The sequence below is a fragment of the Sturnira hondurensis genome, unplaced genomic scaffold (genome assembly GCF_014824575.4).
Source record: "Sturnira hondurensis isolate 20B ecotype Veracruz unplaced genomic scaffold, ASM1482457v3 Scaffold0000880, whole genome shotgun sequence".
Lineage (NCBI taxonomy): Eukaryota > Metazoa > Chordata > Mammalia > Chiroptera > Phyllostomidae > Sturnira > Sturnira hondurensis.
The window spans coordinates 5,162,821-5,181,433 of record NW_028073511.1 but is presented as its reverse complement, the minus strand read 5'-3'; the positions used below and the strand labels follow the sequence as shown (position 1 = coordinate 5,181,433).

At 52.0% G+C, this 18,613-nt stretch overlaps 1 protein-coding gene and 1 long non-coding RNA gene across 4 annotated transcripts; one reads left to right on the top strand and one right to left on the bottom strand.

Annotated features, from left to right (window-relative positions):
• Window positions 1-1,878: 1,878 nt before the first annotated feature.
• On the bottom strand, window positions 1,879-5,173 carry LOC118992248 (uncharacterized). Its single transcript, XR_005067604.1, has 4 exons — window positions 5,104-5,173; window positions 3,869-4,056; window positions 2,473-2,548; window positions 1,879-1,994 (listed from the first exon to the last, which is right to left on the bottom strand). It is a non-coding gene; the product is annotated as an uncharacterized LOC118992248 (long non-coding RNA).
• On the top strand, window positions 4,893-16,559 carry AARS2 (alanyl-tRNA synthetase 2, mitochondrial). Of its 3 annotated transcripts, XM_037053931.1 has the most exons (22): window positions 4,893-5,168; window positions 6,024-6,215; window positions 6,739-6,884; window positions 7,082-7,249; window positions 8,064-8,208; window positions 9,556-9,701; window positions 9,920-10,028; window positions 10,409-10,447; window positions 10,536-10,647; window positions 11,051-11,184; window positions 11,626-11,770; window positions 12,023-12,195; window positions 12,321-12,434; window positions 12,538-12,678; window positions 13,419-13,556; window positions 13,637-13,746; window positions 13,894-14,002; window positions 14,267-14,389; window positions 14,629-14,739; window positions 15,288-15,371; window positions 15,484-15,594; window positions 16,018-16,559. In XM_037053931.1, exons 1-22 carry the CDS (start codon window positions 4,926-4,928, stop codon window positions 16,180-16,182), a joined length of 2,958 nt encoding a protein of 985 aa, XP_036909826.1. In that variant the 5' UTR covers window positions 4,893-4,925; the 3' UTR covers window positions 16,183-16,559. The 3 variants fall into 3 exon arrangements, with proteins under 3 accessions (XP_036909826.1, XP_036909831.1, XP_036909840.1); XM_037053936.1 differs by lacking the exon at window positions 12,538-12,678; XM_037053945.1 differs by lacking the exon at window positions 16,018-16,559 and having other exon boundaries at window positions 14,629-14,735; window positions 15,484-15,576.
• The last annotated feature ends 2,054 nt before the right edge of the window (window positions 16,560-18,613 follow it).

Genomic DNA, 18,613 nt, shown 5'->3' with positions numbered 1-18,613 from the left:
CTGTACCACACTTTGAGAACCACTGTTCTAGGGATTACAATAAACATCTTTAACTTTTCAGGGAATACCTAGAGTAAATATTATACTACTTCATGTAAAATGTAAGAATTTTGCAGCTATAAAGTTCCACTTACCATCCCCCTCATCCTTTATGATGTATTACATAAGGCATAGGAGCAATAAACAGACATATGCAATTGCAAAATTCTTTTGTTTTAACCAGTTCAATGTGTTTTAAATAAATTGAGGAAAAAAGACAGCCTTTTATATTCATTCACAGTTATCATTTCCTGTGTTCTTCATTCACCTAAGACTCAACTTTCTATCCAGTAGCATTTCTTTTCAACCTGAAATATTTCCTTGTGTTGCAGTCTGCTGGAAATAAGCTCTTAGTTTTTATCTGAAATTTTTATTTTGTCTTCATTCTTGAAAGATATTTATACTAGATAAGGAATCCTAGGTTGACAGATTTTTCCCCCACCACTTTAAAAGTGCCTTTCCACTGTCTTCTGACCTCTATTGTTTCTGATGAAAAGTCAGCAAATTTTTCTCTTGCTAAAGTAGTGACTGTTTCTAGTCACTACTAGAAGTAGTCACTACTTGACTATTTCTAGTCTCCACTAGAAATAGTCACTACTTGACTTGACCTATTTCTCTGCACTTGACCCATTTCTCAGGACTTGACCCATTTCTCTGCAAACAGCCTTACCCATGCATGCCTCTCCCTCTATCACTCAGGTGGCAGAACCCCTGACCTAATTATGCCCCATTATCTATCTGTTCTGAGCACTTAAGGATGGATAATGAAAATCCCACTGTGCTGACCAGTCTTGGTTTAAAGAGAGGACTTCAAATCTTAATGGAGAGGCCAACATGGTCAGTTAATCTTACCACACCTTCCAGTAAATCTTCTCTTTATCAAAACAGCAATTTCATTTCTTCATCTCACTGCATAGTCATTCATTAAGGAAATACATGCATGAAGATGAGCACTCCCTCACCTTCCCAGACCTACATGCACTGACCTGCTAATCTGTATCCAGATTTCCCTCTCATTATAATGGAAGGAGCATCCCTGCTCCTGCTGTGGCCCATTCCTCTGGTTTGTACTGAATTTTTCCATCTTTCCTCAAAATCTTTGCTACTGCACTAATCCTCTCATTCTCTCTGCCTGGCTCTGCAAAGGATACACTTTAAGGAAAAGAAGGGGATTAAGAGAGAACCTACAGATAAAAAGACTTAAAAGGCATATCAACTTTTTAAAAGACCAGGCAATACTTAGACTATAACATCTAAGATAGATATATGGGTGATAAAACCATCAAGACACCCAAAGTTGTGATTACTATGAAAGTCAGGGGAGTGGCCACCTTTGCCAGGAGGGAGGTGGTTGGGGCCAGGGCAGAGTCCACAGACGGCTCCTGGGATAGTTGCAAGGTTCTTTTCCAGACCTGAATGTTGGATACAAAGATGTTTGTCTTCTAACAATTAAGCCATACATTTAGTTTGGTTGACTCTTCTACATCTGTGTTTTACTGTGATTTAGGAAAAAAAATTGTTGAAGCCTTTAACGCAAGGGTTGGCAAATTCTTTTCAATGAGCCAGATAGTACATATTTTGGATTTCTCAGGCCAGCAGGCAAAATCGAGGATATTGTGTAGTTCTTATATAACCATTTAAAATGTAACCATTTAATAATGCATAAGGATAACCCCAAGCGTTACGAACCGAAAGGGTCCAATAATCCTTGAATTTCCCAATAATCCAGGAAGTTAGCATCGTTGAGCTGCACGGTCCAAGCCCCCATGCCCTCGCCGGGTTCCCACAGGAGCTGCTTCCCATCCCTGCCTCAGGCCCAGACTACTGCCTCAGGCACTACTTCGCGTCTCTTAGCAACAGGTGAACTGGCCTGCCACACACCATAGGACCCAAGGTGGAGCTGAAGGGAGTGAGCACGCATGCGCACGAGGAGTTCTCAGCTCCATTCATCCGCTCTGGTAGAAAAGGGAGACCCCAGGGGCACATAAGCCCTGGCACCTCAGCATACTCAAAAATGTGTGTTCCAACTCTTCCCACAAGCCCTCTACCTCACCCTAATCATTCCAGGCATCGTCTAGCTAACTAGGGGAGCAGCAACAGCATCACCTAGGTGCCTGTTAGAAATACAGAATTTCCACCTCAGCCCAGACCTACTGAATCTCAGTCTGCATTTTTAACAAAATCCCAGGAGATCCCCATCCCTACTATCATTTGACAAGTGTTGCTTTTACAATCCAGATAAGGCAAAGCCGTATATAAATACATCAAGCTAGGAACACCTCTAATAGATTGAACTTTTAACCTAGACACTAAAAGACAGCCTTTATGATTTATAAGAGGAAGTTCCCCAGGCTGAGTTCTCTATACTCATAAGGGTAAAAATTCCCTTGTGTCTCTTCTAACCTTCAGTCCAGGACAGAATGCATCACTGACCTCGGGTTCCCACTGTCAAAGCCAATGGAGAAATCAGGAAGGACAATTTCCATTCCCAGAGTAAGGGTGTTGCTTCCTGTGAATAACGTGAAAAGAGAAGCTCCAAAGAATGGGCACCATGGAACTGCAGGGTAATGGAGTCAAATGGTAATATCAGGGTAATTCTAGACCCAGGGAAGGCAGCACCCAAATTCAGCTGAATGAGCTCCCAGGAAATAGACCCCACCTGCATTTTAAACTTCAAAATGAAAATCCTACTAAGTCAGTAGGTAAGTACTCCTGGGAGAAGTTCCCAGATCAGTAACTCCCCAGTCTCATAAGTTCTTTCCATCTTCATCTATCTTGGGAAACTGCAGACCTCAAGTTTAACTTCCTCATCAGATGACTGGCAAATTAGAACGGACACATCCCAGTCCTAGGGGAACCACTTCCCTTCACTGGGAAATATTTAAAAGGCTGACTTACCAAAGAACACACAAAGAAAAGAAAATGATCATTTTTTAATGGCAAGGATGAAATAGTTAGATGAGGGAAAACCCCTTCTTCAAACAGAAAGCAACTCAGAAAACATAGTTCTAAAAACCCATGAGACATGCTACAACATGGATAAACTTTGAAAACATTATGTTGTGTGAAAGAAGCCAGGCACAAAGGACTATATATTATATGGCTGCATTTATATGAAAGGTTCAGAATAGGCAAATCCACAGAGACAGAGAGTAGATTAATGGTTGCCTAGGGCTGGGAGGGATTGGGGGATTAGGTTCATGGATAAGAGGTATGAGTTTCTTTTGGGGATAATGAAAATGTTCTCAAATTAATTGTGGAGATGAATGACAATTCTATGAATGTACTAAAAGTCACTAAACTATACACTTCAAATAGGTGGGTTGTATGGTATATGAATTATATTTCAATAAAGCTGTTTGAAAAAATCCATGGCTCCACACTAGTTCTACATTAGTCTAAAAACATGTAGTTCCTACTATAATGCAAAACCTTCCTGGGCAAAAATCTGAAGAAAAAAAAAGTTGACATCAGTACTAGGTAGAGGCACCGGCTAGATTTCCCTAGCAAAACATTCCCATCTTAGTTTGGGGAAGAATTTCACAGTCTTGTCTCAAAGTCATCAGTTTCATGGAAATCCCCATCTAGCTTTAGGTTCCTGTTTCAAAAACACTGGAAAAACCAAAACAGGCAAAACACACTTTCAAAACAACACCTTTACATGGACGAGGGAAGAAACAGAGGACCACGAGACAGATCAGAATACAAAGTTAAGAATTCACTATCATTATAGAAACTCCAGTTCAGAAAAGACTACATATTTCCCAAGGAAGCTGTTTTTCAAAAGTCCCTAAATAACTCACAAAGAATGGTAGCCAAAAGAACCCACCTGATGGCTGAGGCCTCACAACACTGACCTCAGTTCTTCTTCCCCTATTGGATTTTCACCTTGGCAACTCTCTTCTCAACCTGTTTAATTTCCCAAACCAAAAACAGAGGGTATCGTGAGGAGCCCTGTGAGGACTCTGGGCTGCACCCACAAGGGCCTGGGTAGGCTTCATGGTCACAGCTGTCACTCTGGAAAGTAAAACAGAAGGGGGAGATGGAACTCCATCCCTCTCACCTTAAAGCAAAACATACAGAACTCTGGAGGCATTGAGATGCTCAGAGAGAGAGAGAGCTATAGCTATCAGCCAATGGCTTTGACCTGCCCTGACAAACAGGATTCTCTCCAATCTCCAGGCAAATAAATTAAAAGACCAAACGTTATTAATTAATTAATAATGGAGCAGATGCTGTTTGGCTTCTGCCTCTCTGCTAGACTCCTGTTCTAAGGAGTCTGCTTCAGTCCCTAAAGACAAAAAGACGACTTCCAATGTCAAGGACACAGGGAATTAGCAAGCACCTGGAAGAGTGCCGGGGCACATAACAGGTATTCAATAAATTTGTTGAATGCCTCTTGAATGAATGCTGATATTATCTCCCTCTGCACTCTGGCCTTCTTCCCTCAACCTGGAAACGTGTGCACGCACACGCACACACACACAACGTTGAGCCCACGCCCGTTCACTGCAGCTCCATTTGTATATAACCTTGCAAAAGTAATAAAATTAACAATTACTGCTACAATACAGGTTTATGGGGGCAGGAATTTTTGTTAATTCTGTTACTAACGTACCTTGAGTGTCTAAAACAATATATGGCACATAACAGGCTCACAATGAATATTTGCTTAAGGCCAAATGAATTAAAGGCCTACAATGTGCCAGGTTGTTCACACTCCGGCAAGGGTCCCCTTCACAATCATTTCCACAACGGCGGCAGAGGCTGCCTGGAGTCCTCCCACCACGAGGAGCCGCTGTAGGAAATGTCCAGCTTCCTTCCCACGTTACCGTTTATCCCCGGCGGTGCCCTCTGACCCCGTAAATTCTCTGCCCCAAGTTAAGATGGCGGCGTCGGTGGCAGCCGCAGTCAGTGGACTGCGGCGGGCCATTCGAAGGTCGCCCTCATGGCTGGGCCCCAGCCCACGGCCGCTCTCTTCTGAGCCCCCTCCAACCCAAGCAACGGCTGTACGTGACGCCTTCCTGAGCTTCTTTCGGGACCGCTATGGCCACCAACTCGTACCATCTGCTTCCGTGCGACCCCGCGGCGACCCCAGTTTACTTTTCGTCAATGCCGGCATGAACCAGGTCGGGGCGGAGTTTGTGATCCCCCCCCCCCCGCCTTTGAGGGAAAGGCGCTACGGGATTGGGCGAAGAAACAAGGGGCGGAGCAGTAGCTTCTAGGGAAAGAGGGCTTTGGTTGGGTTAAGTGTTTGGGAGCGCGACCTAGGTTTGGGGGAAGGCTCGACTTGGGAACTTCTCGTTTGGAATTGAGTTTTAGGCCCAGGAATGGGGGGTGTGGAGGCCATGGTGGTAAACTGGTAGAGGAAGTCTGGCTTCATTTATTCCTTCTTTGAATAAAGATAAGTCATTCATTACATGATTATGGTATTGAGCCCATGCCAAATGCTAGACTATGTTCTCTAAACCTTTGGCTTTGAGCACGACTTACCCTCCCTAGACTTGGTTGTCTTCATCTGTAAAATGGGCAGAGGGGTGAGAGAGGGAGAATTGGTTAAGATTAGAAGCTGTCCAAGATCCCTATTAAATACTGACATTGTACATATGCCCAGACTCAATTTTTGTAGCTTGTAATTATTAGGTGTGGTTGAAGAGGCTGAGATGGAGGATGTAGCCATTCATTGCCCTATTCCAAGGCACCAGCACATCTCTCCTCCTTTTGTCTTGCCTCTCTCACCAGCAGGGAACCTCTGTTTCATGATTTATTCTCCCCTTGTCTGCCCCACACACTGCAGAGATGGGTGCGCCTAGACTCCCTGGTTGCCCCCTGGCGCTACACTCCTTGGCAGTGCCCCCAAGATCACACTGCTCTCTTAGAGGCAGTCAGCCTTCAGTTTAAACAGCTCTCTCTGTCCTCACTCCCCACATTTCTGTTCTAATGAGGGTCTGGGGTATCCTTCCCCCCTTCCTCACGTGTTCCAGTTCAAGCCTATCTTCCTGGGCACCGTGGATCCACGAAGTGAGATGGCAGGCTTCCGACGTGTGGCCAACAGCCAGAAATGTGTGAGGGCTGGAGGACGCCACAGCGACCTAGAGGATGTGGGCCGAGACCTGTCCCATCATACCTTCTTTGAGATGCTTGGCAATTGGGCATTTGGGGGTGAATATTTTAAGGTGAGTCTCCAGAAAGTCCTGGAGTTAGGGAAGGATCAGCAGTCAACCAAGAAGGGGGTTGAGGTAAATCTTCTCTCCACTCCTAGAGTCTGCTTAGGTAGGACCTTATACCAGACACAAGCAAAGTGCAAGATGAACATATATAATAGGAATGTGTCTTATTTCCCTAATTGGATTGTAATCTCCTTGAGCCAGGACTGTGCCTCCTGCCTCATGGCTGGTCAATAATTGTGTGAATAAATAGACGGTAATACTCAAATGCAGGATTTAAAAATCATCCTAGGCTAGACAGGTTAGAAGATTTCATGGAGAAGGTGGGACTTAAAAGAAAGGAGTGGGGAAGCTTTCTGGGCAGGAAAAAACTCAATAGAAATGATCATAGCTTATTTTAGAAACAAGGTGGACAGTGGGAATGGTTTTGTCTTAAGCTGAGGGCCGAACTCATGTGGCTTGATCAGCGCTTCAGTGGGGCTTTCTTCTCACCTACCTTCCTCTTCCCACCCCATGTGGGTTTCAACTGCAGGTGGAGGCTTGCAGCATGGCCTGGGAACTGCTGACTCGGGTCTATGGGATTCCCGAGGACAGGCTCTGGGTCTCCTACTTTGATGGTGACCCCAAGTCGGGGCTGGACCCAGACCTGGAGAGCAGGGACATCTGGCTCAGCTTAGGGTAAGTTCACCCTCCCTAATGTTTATTCCTGGAGGGCAGGAGGCCTGGAAAATAGGTACTATCAGCATATCCCAGGAGACCGTGGGGTTAGTCCTGTTCCTCCTTTTGCTGAGCTTGATGATGAGGCTCTCATGACAGAGAGAGTCCAGCTCCTGGGTTTGCCTGTCTCCCCACCACCCGCCTTGCTTTCTTTCTAGGGTGTCTGCCAGCCATGTGCTTTCCTTCGGGCCACAAGAGAACTTCTGGGAGATGGGGGATACTGGCCCTTGTGGGCCCTGCACGGAGATCCACTATGACCTGGCTGGTGGGGTAGGAGCCCCCCAGCTGGTGGAGCTTTGGAATCTGGTCTTCATGCAATACAACAGGTAATGGGATGCTGAAGCAGGAGGAAAATACCTGGCTGGAAATGAAAAAGCTAGCAGTCAGGAGCCTTTAATCCATTTCTTATAAAAACAAATAAGCCCTGACTGTTGTGGCTCTGTTGGTCGGGCATCGTCCCACAGAGCAAAAGATCACCAGTTTGATTCCCAGTCATGGAACATGGTTGGGTTGCACATGTCTGGGTTGCAGGTTCGGTCCTGGCTGGGGCACATTCAGGAGGCAACCAATTGATATTTATCTCTCACGTTAATGTTTCTCTCCTTTTTTTCTCCTTCCCTTTCCCCCTCTCTAAAAATAAGTAAATAAAAACTTTAAAAAAAAACCAACCATTTAAATGGTACTTACTATGTGTCAGACATATTTCTAAACACTTTTCAGATAATAAATAACTGATTTGATTTAATCCTAATCTTCACCCATAACAGTTTAAACTAGTCACTGCTGCTCCCTGGCCTCTGCTTTCTTATCAAATGATAGAGTTGAACTTGATGATCTCTTAAGATTTTCTTCCAGCCTTGACATGCCCTTTCTAAGGGAAAAGAATTTTGTCTAAGAAAGGGGCTCTCTGGTTCCAAGCAAGGGCCCAAGGGGTCTGAGGGGAGATATCGCCCTTTATGAGAATGGACAGGACCCACGGCCATCACTGTCTGTGTTAGAGCAGGGGTAGGGGTTATGCTGCCCTCCAGTTCCTCCCTCTGTCAGCCTCCTTGAACCCTACCTCATTCCTCTACACTTGAGCATCTGCCTCACACCTGTAATCCTGTGCGGGGCCTCACCTTGCACGCCTTCCCTTGCCAGAGAGGCAGATGGAAGTCTGCAGCCCCTGCCCCAGCGGCACGTGGACACGGGAATGGGCCTGGAAAGGCTGGTAGCTGTGCTGCAAGGCAGGCGCTCCACCTATGACACTGACCTCTTTTCCCCACTGCTCAACGCTATACACCAGGTGAGCCTGCCTGTTCCCTTCCAGAAGCCTCTCTGGCCTGCTAATCACCAGTGCTTTTGGAATCTGGTCTTCACGTGACACAACAGGTAGTGGGGTGCCGAGGCAGGAGGAAAATCCCTGGCTGGAAGTGGAAAAGGTAGCAGTCAGGAGAGTGGTGGCAGTTGTACTTATAGTTGACTGGTGTCATTTTGAGGCAGTCGGGGTGACCAGGCCATGTGTCTGTCATCCTGCAGCAGACCAGCTTGGACTTCTTCGCATCCCAGCCCAGCAAGGTTACAGGGAAAGCAGACCTCTTTAGCCCTAGGCTCAGGGCAGTGTCATTTCTACCACATTCTATTGAGCAAAGCAAGTCACAGGCTAGCTGAGATTCAAGACATGCTTTCCTTGATGGAAAGCAACTGTAAAGTCACACTCACTGCAAAGTGGCATGCGCACAGAAAAGGGAAGGATTGTGGCCACTTTTGCAAACAATCTACCACAGAGAGGAAGGCTAGAGTCCAATCTTGTGGGATCTAGAAATCCCAAGTGGGGCTTTACTTCTAAGTGGGGCGAGCAGGGCTCTGAGTGGAGAGGAGCATGATCTGACTGACACTTTAAAAGGCCATTGCTTTTGTTGTGTGGGGCGTGGGCTGGAGGAAAACGAGTAGAAGCTGAGAAACCAACTGAGTGGCTATTTCATAATCCAGGGAAGAAACAGTAGGGTGTGGCTTAGGCTGGTAGTAGTGGAAGTGGAGAAAAGTAGATTGATTTGAGAGATCTCATGGGGGTAGAAGCAAAGGCCCCACCAATGGGTTGGATAGGGAGAGGAAGGAAAAGACTGGTTCCCAAGTGTTTGACTTGAGCAACGAGCAGGACTGTTTATTGAGGGGGCAGCTTAGGGAAGAGACAGGTCTAGGGCTGCACGAATCTAGCACTCTGCTCTGAAGATCACACATGTACACTCATCTCACACCGAGCCTCTCTGCCCCCCATAAAGCCTGCAGGGGCAGGTGTGGGCAGCGGAGAGCACTGGAGTTGGACGGGCCTGGTTCACATCGCAGATCTGCTCCTGAGTTGTGTGTGGCCTTGTGCCACTTAGATCCTCTGAGCCTCTGTTTCCTCTTAAAGTGAGGATAGTAATACCTCCCAGAGGAGGATATTTTAGAAATCCAGTGACTGATCACACTTGTGATGATCGTTAGTGTGAATGTGGGCCCTTGAGGGCAGGGTCTGGCTCCCATTCATCTCTGAAACTTCTCCAGCCAGGTCATTCCAGATGTAGTCAACTTTAAGGGGGCTGAATAGCATCCCACCTAGGCCAGGTCAGGCAGGGCCAGCAGCCATGTCTCTTTCTTTCCTGCTTTCCAGGGCTCCAAGGCGCCCCCTTACTTGGGCCGGGTAGGGGCAGCCGACGAGGGCCGCACAGACATGGCATACCGTGTAGTGGCTGATCACATTCGCACACTGAGCGTTTGCATCGCTGATGGTGTCTCCACAGGAATGTCAGGCGCCCCGTGAGTCTGGAAGGACTACAGCGAGGGGAAGGTGCAGCTGGGGCTTGCAGGGGAGAGGGGGGAACAGATGAGGAGTGTGTCGGGTTGAGATGGCATGAGGAGCCGGGAAAGGGAGAGGGCTTTGGAGTAGGAGCATATACAGCACCTTGCTTCCCCAATCCCCGTGCTGCTGACCAGAGACTGCTGGAGGTTCATATCTGGGTTCTGAACCCCTCTAGGCTGGTTCTTCGTCGGATCCTCCGTCGAGCAGTACGGTTCTCTACAGAGGTGTTGCGGGCACCACCTGGCTTCCTAGGCAGCCTTGTACCTGTAGTGGTGGAGACACTGGTAAGGGCAGAGCCTCCTCACTCCTCTGGGCCTCCCTGGGCACTTGGGGCATCTGCTGCTGAGCTCATGCAATGCCCCCAGTCTGGGCTCGCCACCCTAAATGTCCACCCCTGTCGGCAGACTAAGAAAGCTGGAATTGCTTACAAGATGCAGGGCGCCTTCAGGGGGCCTCCTTGCCCAGCTACTGAACCTTTGACCTTGGGACCCCCTCTGTCTGTGCCCCCCCCATGTGGAAATTAATTTTTCATTTGGGTCCCTCCCCATGTCCATCAGCCTGTCTGAGCCTCCAGGACAGCTGTCCTCAGGGCAGCTCAGGGGGCAGAGGTAGAGAGCAGACTGGTTGCCTTTCACACCTCCTCAGCCCTCTCTACCTCCTCCAGGGAGACACTTATCCAGAACTGCAGAAGAACTCAGCCCAGGTACTGGATTTGGATAGGGGAGGAACGGGCTGATGGGAGAGTGGTAGAGAGGGGCTCTCCCTCCAGTCCTGTCCCGCCTCTGGTTCAGATAGCCAGCCTGGTGTCAGAGGAGGAGGCAGCCTTCCTGGCCTCCCTGCAGCGGGGTCGGCGGATCATCGACCGGACCCTGAGGCGCCTGGCACCTTCTGATGTCTTCCCTGGTGAGTGGGGTGCCTCCTGAGGCACGAGAGCCTCACTTCAGCAAGCCAGGGCAGGCCAAGGAGGAAGGTCTGGGCCAGGGCTGTGACTCGTATCCACCCCGCCTTCCTCCTATGTCCCTCTTCCCATACTCTCTCCAACACCAAGACCTCTCTGTTGTGGGAACACCACCCTGCTTCTCCCCAATTCCCCACTTCCTCTCTGCCCAGCTGGCCCTGCCTTGGTCTCTGCTTTCCAGGGCTGGCTTTATGCCTAGAATGAGCCTCTCTCCTGCGGGGAGAGGGCACTTCTGTTTGGCACCTGGTGTGGTTAGAAAAGCCCTGACCTTCTCCCTTACACCTCCCCCCACCCCGGGCCCCCCACACCCTGCCTCTTCCTACTCAAAACCCCTTGTTTTCCAAAAAGCCGAAGTGGCCTGGTCCTTGTCAATGTCTGGAGACCTGGGGCTCCCCCTGGACCTGGTAGAGCTGATGCTGGAGGAGAAGGGGGTACAGCTAGACTCGGCTGGGCTGGCACGGCTGGCAGAGGAGGAAGCCCAGGTACAAGTTGTGCGCCCCGCCAGGGTTCTGTTGAGACAGTCAGTCCACTCCCCAGCCCTGAGTTCCTGGGGGAGGGGCTGCAGCTATTGAGGGAAACGGGGCTGAGTTGGGGTCTGTCCTTCACACGGCTCGTAGAGAGGAGCACTTGTGCAGTGGGCTGAACAGAGGAGCGGAAGGGGAGGGGCCCACACAGCATCCTAGGACACGTCTCCAGGGGTAGAATTGGGTGAGGGAAGCCTGATCCTGAGACCCTTTGTGTTGGATGATTCACCAGCCAGCCCAGATCTCTAGCAGCCAGCCAAGCCCTGGCACTTATTCCAGAGAGGATGCAGGGTCCATAGGACGGTGTGTCAGGGACAGGGCTCTGCAGAGGCCTCGGTCCCACTGCACTCTCCACGCACCCTTTCCATACACACGTGGGGACACATGCCCGTCCTGCAGCGCCGGGCCCAGCAGGCTGAGGCAGTTGAGGAGCAGGGACTGAGGCTTGACATCCATGCCTTGGGGGAGCTGCAGCGCCGAGGTGTGCCTCCAACCGATGACAGCCCCAAGTACAACTACTGCCTTCTCCCCAGCGGGAGTTACGGTGAGAGCCTGGACTAAGGCAGGTGGCCACAAGCTTGCCTGGCTGTGGGTGGGACAGGCAGATGGTTGCCTCATGCATTCCCCAGAGTAGCCACCAGGGGTCTCTGTGGTCCTCAGCTGCAGTGGCGGTGTGCACCCCCCACACACCCTCTTCCCTCCAAGGTGCCTTTCCGGTTCAAGTAAAGCATAGACCCACACACATGTACATCTTTAACCCCTGCCTACCACTGATGGCCATTCTTCACCCTGGCAGAGTTTGGCCCCTGCGAGGCTCAGGTGCTCCAGCTGTACACAGAGGACGGGAGAGCCGTGGCCTCTGTGGGGGAAGGCCAGCGCTGTGGCCTCCTCTTAGACAGGACCAACTTTTACGCTGAACAAGGGGGTCAGGCTTCAGATCGAGGCTACCTGGTGCGGCTGAAGCAGCAGGTGAGTCCCCCCCCATACACAGAGGCTAAGTTCTGTAGGAGGCAGACCTGAGCCCGAGAGGTAGCCAAGGGGAGGGAAAGGCTACGGGCAGTCACTCCAGCACCTTGACCCCTGACCTCCCCTAGGATGTGCTGTTCCCCGTGGCCCGGGCCCAGGTCTGTGGAGGCTTCATCCTCCATGAGGCTGTGGCCCCGGAGTGCCTGAAGGTGGGGGACCAGGTGCAGTTGCACGTGGACAAGGTAAGGAAGAATCCCACCCCTGATGTACCTGACACCTTGTGGCCCCTTTACTCTCTCCACGCCCTGCTGTCACCCAGGGCGCTGGGTGACAAAAGCATTTCAGGCCTGGCGTCTGGGCTGCATGGAGAAGCACACGGCCACTCACCTGCTAAACTGGGCACTGCGGCAGTCTCTGGGCCCTGGCACAGAGCAGCGAGGCTCCCATCTGAGTCCTGAGCGGCTGCGCTTTGATGTGGCCACCCAGGTGAGCAGGGCATGGAAAGACAGGCTCCCCGTGAGGCAGCAGGGTCAGAGCGAGGGAGTTTTGTGGTATGCGGAGTCCGGCCAGTCTGGGGGCCTTGTCTCACTGTCACTCAGTCCCTGTGGGAACCTGGGTGGGTGTCCTCCCATCAGGAAGGCATTGGCTAGATAGTGCTGGAGCCCTCACTTCGCCTCCAGCCACCCCTCTTCCTTGTTCATGCTGTCGCCCAAGCCATTGTTGCTCTAAGGGAGCTGCCCTCTCTCTTCCCTGCCACACTGTCCTCTTGCTCATCTGCTCAGTACTGTCTCCAGGAAGCACTCACTGACTAAGCCCCATTCCACCTGACTACTTGTCCCCGCATCTCCCCTCCGTACCTCTCTTCCATTGGGCTGCCCTGCTGTAAGCCACCCGAGTAAAGAGCCCCCGTTTTTTGTTTCTCCACCAACTTAATGCCTGATGAAAGGACTGCAGCTCCCAGTAGGCCCACTTCCAGGTAGCTTTCTAAGGAAGAGAATTGTTTGCTCCGCAATTATTCATTGAGCATCTATTACATGCTAGCCACTGTTGTAGAATCCTGGGGTAGTTCAGTGAACAGTGACTGCTTTTCCTTTTTTTCTTTTTGTATTTTTCCCATTACCATTTATCCCCCTTATACCTTCCTCAGTGACTGCCTCTTAATGCATCATTTGCAGACATGGGGCTGACTGCCTGTCCATCTGTCCTTTTCCCTCCCACCCCACCAGGCCCCGCTGACCCCAGAGCAGCTCCAGGTAGTGGAGAGCACTGTGCAGGAGGCTGTGAGGCAGGATGAGGCTGTGTACATGGAGGAGGTAGCCCTGGCACACACCGTGCATGTCCCTGGCCTGCGCTGTCTGGATGAGGTGAGTTGGGGGAGCCCCCTTAGTGGAGATCACCTTCCCCCCATAGGCCAGTTAACAGACTTGTCCCCTCTCGCCCACAGGTCTACCCAGATCCGGTGCGGGTGGTGTCAGTGGGGGTGCCTGTGGCCCGTGCACTGGACCCAGCCTCTCACGCTGCACTGCAGGCTTCAGTGGAGCTATGCTGTGGGACGTGAGTCTCCCCTTCTGCCTGCCCCGGCCCAGGGCTGGACCCTCACCCTGCCTCAGCCTTGGAGCCACCAGCCCCTGGTGTGGAGCTCAGGCTGCTCTTTGCCCTTCCATAACCCCCAGACTTCCTACTCTCCCCCTGTGCCCACAGGCACCTGCTACGCACGGGGGCTGTAGGGGACCTGGTTATCATTGGGGAGCGCCAACTCGCCAAGGGCACCACCCGCCTGCTGGCCATCACTGGGGAGCAGGCCCAGCAGGTCAGCACACCAGCGGGCCCGGGAGGCTCTGAGTGGAGGAGGGGCAGGGGACGCATACAGCTGATACTCCCAGGCTGGGGGGATGCCCAGCTGAAGAACCAGTGTTTCTACATGTGCACTGCAGGTAGCTGGCATTGTTGTGATTATTTGGTGCCATCATGGGTCCTGATTGTTAAGTATATCTAATTTGGCCCTGAGCAGCAATAGGTTCAGAGCCTTGAAAGTAAGCCGAGCAGCCCTGACCATCCTCTTCCTTCCCTGCAGGCTCGAGAAGTGGGCCAGAGCCTGGCCCAGGAGGTGGAAGCAGCCACAGAGCGACTGAGTCGAGGCAGCCGGGATGTGGTGGAGGCTCAGCGGCTGTCCAAGGACATGGGACGACTCACTGATGTGAGGGCTGTGTCCACACACACGCACAACCTTATCCTTATACTGCGCCCTTCCCAATGCCTCCCTGGACCCTTCCCGTCTCTTCCACCTTTCCTATTGGACTCCAGCTGGCCTAGATGTTTGTCATTTGTCCGCAGGGTGGGATGTGATGGGTGTGGTTTCTTTCCTGGTCCTGCTGCACCCTGCCTCGGGCTGTGGCTCGGGAAGGGGTAAGGATGATATACTGCTTTTGGACCCAGGCCGTGGACACTGCTGTGATGCCCCAGTGGCAGCGGCGGGAGCTGCAGGCTGCACTGAAGGTGCTGCAGCGGCGCGCCAACACTGCTGTCCGGAAGCTGGAAATGAGGCAGGTAGGAGGGTGTGGTCGTGCCCATGGGGCAGGTCCCAGGCACACCAAACAAGGGTCAGAAACGCTGTAGTGTGAGCACAGAGAAGCCTCAAGGCCGAGGATGGGGCTCCCTCTCCTGCCAGCTGGGCACCATCACCAGGCCCCCTCTTCTCTCTGCCAAACTGTGTCTCCCCAACACCCGAGTTTGGTTCAGGCTCTCCCTCCAGGAAGCTAACTGATTATTCCATTCAGTCCTGATTACTCCTTGACTGTGCGTTCTCCTTCCTCCTGCCCCCTCTCCTCCATCTGTACTCCAGCCTTAGTCCTTCCACCTTCACTGACCTATTTGTTGAGGCCTGGAGCCAAGATGAAAGGGAGGAGGTGAGGGAGGAGAGGAAAGACCAGGTGGGACCCAAAAAAAGGAGGCCATTCTAGGTAGAACCCCTGGCCCTTCTGCTCAAAGCTAAAGACTTTTGCTGGGGGAGGGGATTTCTGGACTGGGGTTCAGTTCAGAAGTGAGGGCCAGTTTTCTTCCATGTTGACCCCTGTGCTGTCCTTCCTGCCCCACAGGCTGCACAGAAAACCCAGGAGCTGCTGCAGCGGCACTCAGAGGGACCCCTGATTGTGGACACCGTTTCCACCGAGTCCCTCTCAGTGAGTATCAGGGTTGGGGGTGGCCCCAGGGTCTGGGGAGGGGCAAGTCCCAACAGGGAGGAACCTGGGAGTCTAGGTGCTCTGAGGCCACCATCTGCCCTCCCTTGCCCAGGTGCTGGTGAAGGTGGTCCGGCAGCTATGTGAGCAAGTGCCCAGCACATCCGTGCTACTCCTCAGCCCCCAGCCCCTGGGGCATGTGCTGTGTGCCTGTCAAGTGGCCCAGGTGAGAGAAATGGGAGAGCACCCCCCACCGCGCCCATCTCCTAGTCCAGCCCTCTGATTCCACTCCCTTTATTCCTCCCAGACAAGGGAGCCAAGACTGGGTGGAGGTGATATTGTGAGGACACCCAGGACATAGATAGGGCCACCTCCTTGTCCCTAACCACACACAACCCCACCAGAGTACGCTATGAGATTACCAGCCTCCCCCTGCAGGCTGCACATCCCTTGCAAACCAGTAGCAGACATTCATCACTTCTTTACACACTCCCAGCCTAACCCTCACCTGTCTTCCCCGACTCACCCCAGGATGTGCCTAGCTGGGCAGGGTGTGCCAGTCATCATGACTTTACTCTTGAGGGTACGTTGAGTGGTCGTGGCAGGGAGGGCAGCTCTGCATTGCTGTCCCTTCTGTTTCTATCCCCAGAGTCCCACACCAGCTTTCACAGCAGAGGCCTGGGCTCTGGCCGTGTGCAGCTACATGGGGGGCAAGGCCTGGGGCTCTCGAGTGGTTGCCCAGGGCACTGGAAGCACAGCTGACCTGGAAGCTGCCCTCAGTACAGCCCGAGCCTACGCCCTCAACCAGCTCTGACCCAGGGACTCACATAGACTAAAGAGACAGGCCAGTGACAGATACAGGTCAGTTGCTGACTGTGGCAAGAACCAATCAAACAAAACTTCCGGAAGGAACCAGCAGAACCCCCCTGGAGGCTGAAGTGGAGAACCAGAGGCCAGAGGCCAAGCTGCTGAGCCGAAGAGAGCCAGCCTGGGCTGGGTCCCACATGGACACCAGATGTGGCCCGGCCAAGCCGGAAGTGGGGCCGAGACACCTGCACTAGGTGAATGTGAAAACATGGGCTGTCCTAGCTGTAACTGTTCGTTAAAAAGTATTTCCCCCACCCTGGCTGGTGTGGCTCAGTAGATTGAGTGCCAGCCTGTGAACCAAAGGGTCACAAGTTCAATTCCCAGTCAGGGTACATGCTGGGTTGCAGGCTGGGTCACCATTTGAAGGGGTGTGAGAAGCAACCACACATTAATGCTTCTCTCCCTCTTTCCTCTGCCTTACCCCCTCTCTAAAAATAAATGAAATATTCTAGAAATAAAAGTATTTACTAGAGGAGAGGAAGTTCTGAAGGTTCTTTCCTTAAGAAGATCAGACTTTCCCCTCCCAACAGCCTGATATGGGTGCTCCATCACCAGTCTGACTCCTCACACCGGGCTGAAAGGCACCCAGGCACCCACATCAGAACCATCCCCTCACAGCCACGAGTGCTGTGTGAGGCTCTCTGTGCCAGCCGCTTAGGCACCCACAAAGGCCTCCCTGGCCCCCAGGATCCAGATCCTTTCACACATGAAAGTCATTATAGCAGGGCAGATCCTCTTGTGTCACTTAGTTGTCTGTAACAGTGACTTGTCTTATTGAAGGCTCTGGTGATTGGTTGATACAGTGAGTAACAGGTACTTGTCAGTTGCTGAGAAGGTGGTGAGAACCAGACAAAATTTCCTGTCCTTGTGGAGCTTCTAGTAGGAAGGAGGCAATAAGGAGAAAGAAGGTGTCAGCTGGAGATGAGGTCTGTGAAGAAAGAGCAGACAGGCCAGGGACAGTGGGGTGGTGGTATTTCTTCACTGAGAGGTGGCATCTGCGGGGAGAGCTGTCCAGGCTGAGGGAACAGCCAGTGCAGAGGCACTGAGGGGGAGGAGGGCAGGCACAGCGAGCTGGGAGAGTGGCAGGTGATGGGGTCAAAGAGGAACCAGAGCAACGCTGTTCTTTAAGAACAAGTTGCACAGCACCTGCCCGGTTCTGAGCTGGAGCTGAAAACCAGCAGCTCAGAGCAGGAAGGAGCGGAGGGATAGAGGGCAGCCCTTCTTCCCCACCAGAACGAGTTGATCCGGGGCCGCAGTCCGATGATGCCGTAGCTCTGCCTCTGTTCCCAAGTCCCTGTTGTGGGAAGGAAAGGACCTCAGGGGGCCCATCTTCAAGTCAATGGCTCCCTGGCTACCAATTTCTGGGGCTGTTTGATTAAAATTATCAGAGCAGAGCAGGCCCTCCCAGCATTTTTCCCTGCATGATTTCTCATTCTTTTGAGGCACCTGTGATTTGTTGGTAAATCACTGTTAAGGGTTTGAAAGGGACCTGAACCCTTGTGCCCAGCCCTGACCACTTGCTCAGCTCTGTGGAGGTGCAGTTTGACCTCAAAGTCTTGGCAACTGCAGCGGCCGTGGTAGTTGGTGCTCTCCAAAGGTCCATCTGTTTACACGTGGACACCAAGATGAAGCATGGTACCCTCACTTTATTGATGAGTTAATTGAGCTTTTAAGATGTTAACTTATCCATAGTGACTAATTGGTACAGTTTCTCCTTGAGGAACACGGACGTTAGGGGTGCCAACCACCCATGCCGTTGAAAACCCACCCGTAACAGATCTGCCGCCTGCGGGCGTGCATGCGCAGCCACACGTCAGAAATGCATAATCGTCGGCACAGCCGAAATTAAAGCTAAACTCTGTCTCCCTGTGGAAAGTCCCACCACCCTAGTTGCCTCGTCCCTCCTGAAGGACAATTTCTTTTTCTTCCTATTGAGGTTGGTCACCCGTGCCCCTCAGGGCTGGGTGAGGGGCATCCTGTCCCGGGGCTGGCAGCGGTGGGGGGAGTGGTGCGGGGAGGTTGACACCAGGCATAGAGCTGTGCGGAGGGGTGCCGTGGAGGCTGGACCTTTCCTGCCTGCTGCCCGACGTCAGCCTTGTTTACATCTTAGAGACAGGCGGAAGGTGCTACTCTGCAGGGATGCTGCGGCCCACGGCTGTCCTCAGAGCCCGCCCCAGAGGAGTCCCGCACACCTGCAGCTGCCCTCCCCCCGCCTTCCAGAAAAGACTGACTGCTGGTGCTTCTCCTGCACCGAACTAGCACCCGCCATCCCCCCACCCCCACTTCCACACAAAAGGGTCCAAGAAGGCACAACACTCCAGTTTTGGGCCCCCACTCCTCACCTTCCCCCACAAAATTCCTAAACCCATTCCTAAACA

Bases quoted from the DNA above. Each gene is read 5' to 3' on its own strand.
- AARS2 (XM_037053931.1), top strand. From the start codon at position 4,926: ATGGCGGCGTCGGTGGCAGCCGCAGTCAGTGGACTGCGGCGGGCCATT. The intron at 10,029-10,408 runs GTAAGGGCAGAG...TACCTCCTCCAG, and splicing joins CTGTAGTGGTGGAGACACTG to GGAGACACTTATCCAGAACT. The intron at 15,595-16,017 runs GTGAGAGAAATG...TTCTATCCCCAG, and splicing joins GTGCCTGTCAAGTGGCCCAG to AGTCCCACACCAGCTTTCAC.